General features: G+C 44.5%; 1 protein-coding gene across 1 annotated transcript; it reads left to right on the forward strand.

Moving 5' to 3' along the window:
- Positions 1-353: 353 nt before the first annotated feature.
- Positions 354-1,406, forward strand: LOC125045329. The gene is made up of 2 exons (XM_047642535.1): positions 354-417; positions 587-1,406. Exon 2 carries the CDS (start codon positions 678-680, stop codon positions 1,404-1,406), a length of 729 nt encoding a protein of 242 aa, XP_047498491.1. The 5' UTR covers positions 354-417; positions 587-677.
- Positions 1,407-2,832: the final 1,426 nt, after the last annotated feature.

Consider the following 2,832-nt stretch of genomic DNA (forward strand, 5'->3'; position numbering starts at 1 on the left):
CTCTGCCCTTAGAAGAGTTCGAATTAATTAATGGCATCCTTTATCATGTTCGACACTTGCCGGACCGTCTTTTGCACCAGCTGGTCATCCCTAGGGAGCTACGTAATGTTGCTATAAAACTGGTTCACTCTTCACCTCTTGGAGCACATTCAGGAGTGTACAGGACATACTGTAAAATTCGTGATCTATTTTATTTACCAACCTTCTCAGGGAGACCAGGCAGTTTGTGCGTTCGTGTGCAGTATGCCAGCGGCGCAAGGGACCAGCTTACCGACAAGCACCTATGGCAAACGCTCCAGATGTTCATTTGCCACTTGAAAGAGTAAGTGCCGACCTCATGGATCTTCAGCTCATCCCTCTGCCTTGCAAGAGTGCAGAAACGGTGGCTGAGGCTTTCATTAATAACTTCGTGACTATCTTTGGGCCACCGCGTGTTATACAGACAGATAATGGTAGCGAAACGCTCCAGATGTTCATTTGCCACTTGAAAGAGTAAGTGCCGACCTCGTTACCTTCCGCTCATCCCTCTGCCTTGCAAGAGTGCAGAAACGGTGGCTGAGGCTTTCATTAATAACTTCGTGACTATCTTTGGGCCACCGCGTGTTATACAGACAGATAATGGTAGCGAATTTTGCAACCGTCTATTTCAACAGGTATGCAGTATTATCCAGACAAAGATGTCGTTTACGACGGTGTACCATGCACAAGCCAATGGCATGGTTGAAAGGACTAATAGAGTGGTAAAAGACGCGATGGCAACTCTAACGGAGAGCCGACCTGACACCTGGGATCAGTATCTCCCCCAGGTTCGTTTGGCCCTCAACTCCTCGGTACATCGAAGCATCGGAGAACAACCGATCTACCTCATGACTGGTCATCACGGTCACTTCCCCCTGGGGCCCACCAACGATGTCACGATTGCAGCAGATTCGGCGAAGAGGTTTCAGGAACGCCTTCAGGTGGCGAGGTCAGTGGCAGTGGAAACTTCGCGTCGTGCACGAGAAGGTTGGGCGCGCATCTACAACAAACGCGTCCGCAAGCACTTCCAGCCTAACGTAGGGGTCCTCGTCTGGGTGAAGGTGCACCCAGGGCACCGTCGTGGTCCAGGTCGCGCCCTTGGTGACCGATGGCGCGGTCCCGCGAGAATAGTGAAAAAAATCGGACCAGTCTCTTATTTGTGCAAGGAAGTGAGCGAGCCATACCGCGAGCTGAAGTGCCACATCAATCAACTGAAAGAACTTGTTCCTGAACAAGAATTGCAATTTACTGAGGTCGTTGCTGATGATTCGCTTCCTCTAGAATGCGAGGACTGGGATGAACCTGGAGAGCCATGGCGTCTCGCCCTTTTGTCAGCTGTTCGGGCTGCAGAATATTTATGGTTTTGTATTTTTGTATTATCTATATAAGGATCCTATTTTAAGTATTGAATTTTTAGTTTTCTAGGTTGTACGTTTTGGGTATCACAGTTTTTTCGAAGGCACTAAGATATGTGGGAGTTGTATGCATATGTGATGGTTTATGCCTTTTACCTGTACTAATCTTTCTTTTGGCATTCTTTGGCAGAAGTGACTGGGGGTTGTCTTGCTGATAGTTTTGTTCCCAGCTGGAGTACTGTATCGTGGTGTCGCATCTTCCACCCCGAGAGACGAATGATGTGATGGCTGCAGTCGAAGGCCATGAGGACCTGCTTGGGCGTGGACCGTGTTCGCTCGCTTCAGATCGAGTGTCCCTGTGATGTCATCTGCTGAGCTGGAGCTTCCTATGAACTGGATGGGCTCGGAGGTGTACGAGGGATCGGAGGTCATACGGATACCTGCCGCCGGACGGAGCGAGCTCACACGTTGGTGATGGAGGAAGTTGTAGTGATGCCCTATGACGCGGGATGATGTCGATGCCCCGGATACGCTGAAGATGCCCCATGATGCAAGATGACGTCGCGGCCCCGGACGCGCTGTGGTGGTTGCGTGCGTCTACGCACTTACGCTGGGACAATATAATGTTGTGTGGCACCTAACTAATGATTTATAATAGTCTCTCATACCCATGTGGTTCTCTTGTACCCATTTCCCACCCTTAACCAATCAGAATTGCGTGTAAAAGAGCCTTTGACAACTCAGGCATAAAGTCTATATAAGGGGGGCATATGACCTTTAACCGCCCTCTCTTCCTTGCTTACGCACTCAGCGTAGACTATAATACTTCTCAATTCAAACCAGGTATTCTTAAGTATTACTTTCAACATTCATATATAATTATCTACTTTGTATTGCAATTATATAATACAGGTTACTAAATGACAGACCCTAATCATTCAGCTATTAGCATTTGGATATCATTGTTACAGATACAAAATCTGATTGTTAACTATAATTCAATATATAATCTATGTTCAACTTATAATTCCTCACTCGTCTTCTTTAATATGAAGGACAGGAACTAACCTATAATCATCCTGTTTAAAAGTTATACATTTAAAAAACAGGAATATGATATCACTCACTATTCATTTACAATGAATGTTGCAGAGGCCTACTATATCATTAATACATCAACTAAAATTGCTTAAACCTATTTCAAAGCTGCTTGAAATAGACTATAGTAAAAATATAGTATCACCAGAATGCAATACATGAAATTAATATTAAAAACAATTATCCTTGAATAGATCATCATTTAAACCAAACTGAACACAATCCTATTTTACTAAAAGCAGTAATAGTACAGATACAGTATGTTAGTGTTTGTAGGAGGGATGAAATTGAAATATGAAACATACCCTAAATTTAAAGCTATGAATCCCATTAAAATCATTATCAAATGTATAAGTTAATT

The sequence above is a fragment of the Penaeus chinensis genome, chromosome 37 (assembly GCF_019202785.1).
Source record: "Penaeus chinensis breed Huanghai No. 1 chromosome 37, ASM1920278v2, whole genome shotgun sequence".
Classification (NCBI taxonomy): Eukaryota; Metazoa; Arthropoda; class Malacostraca; order Decapoda; family Penaeidae; genus Penaeus; species Penaeus chinensis.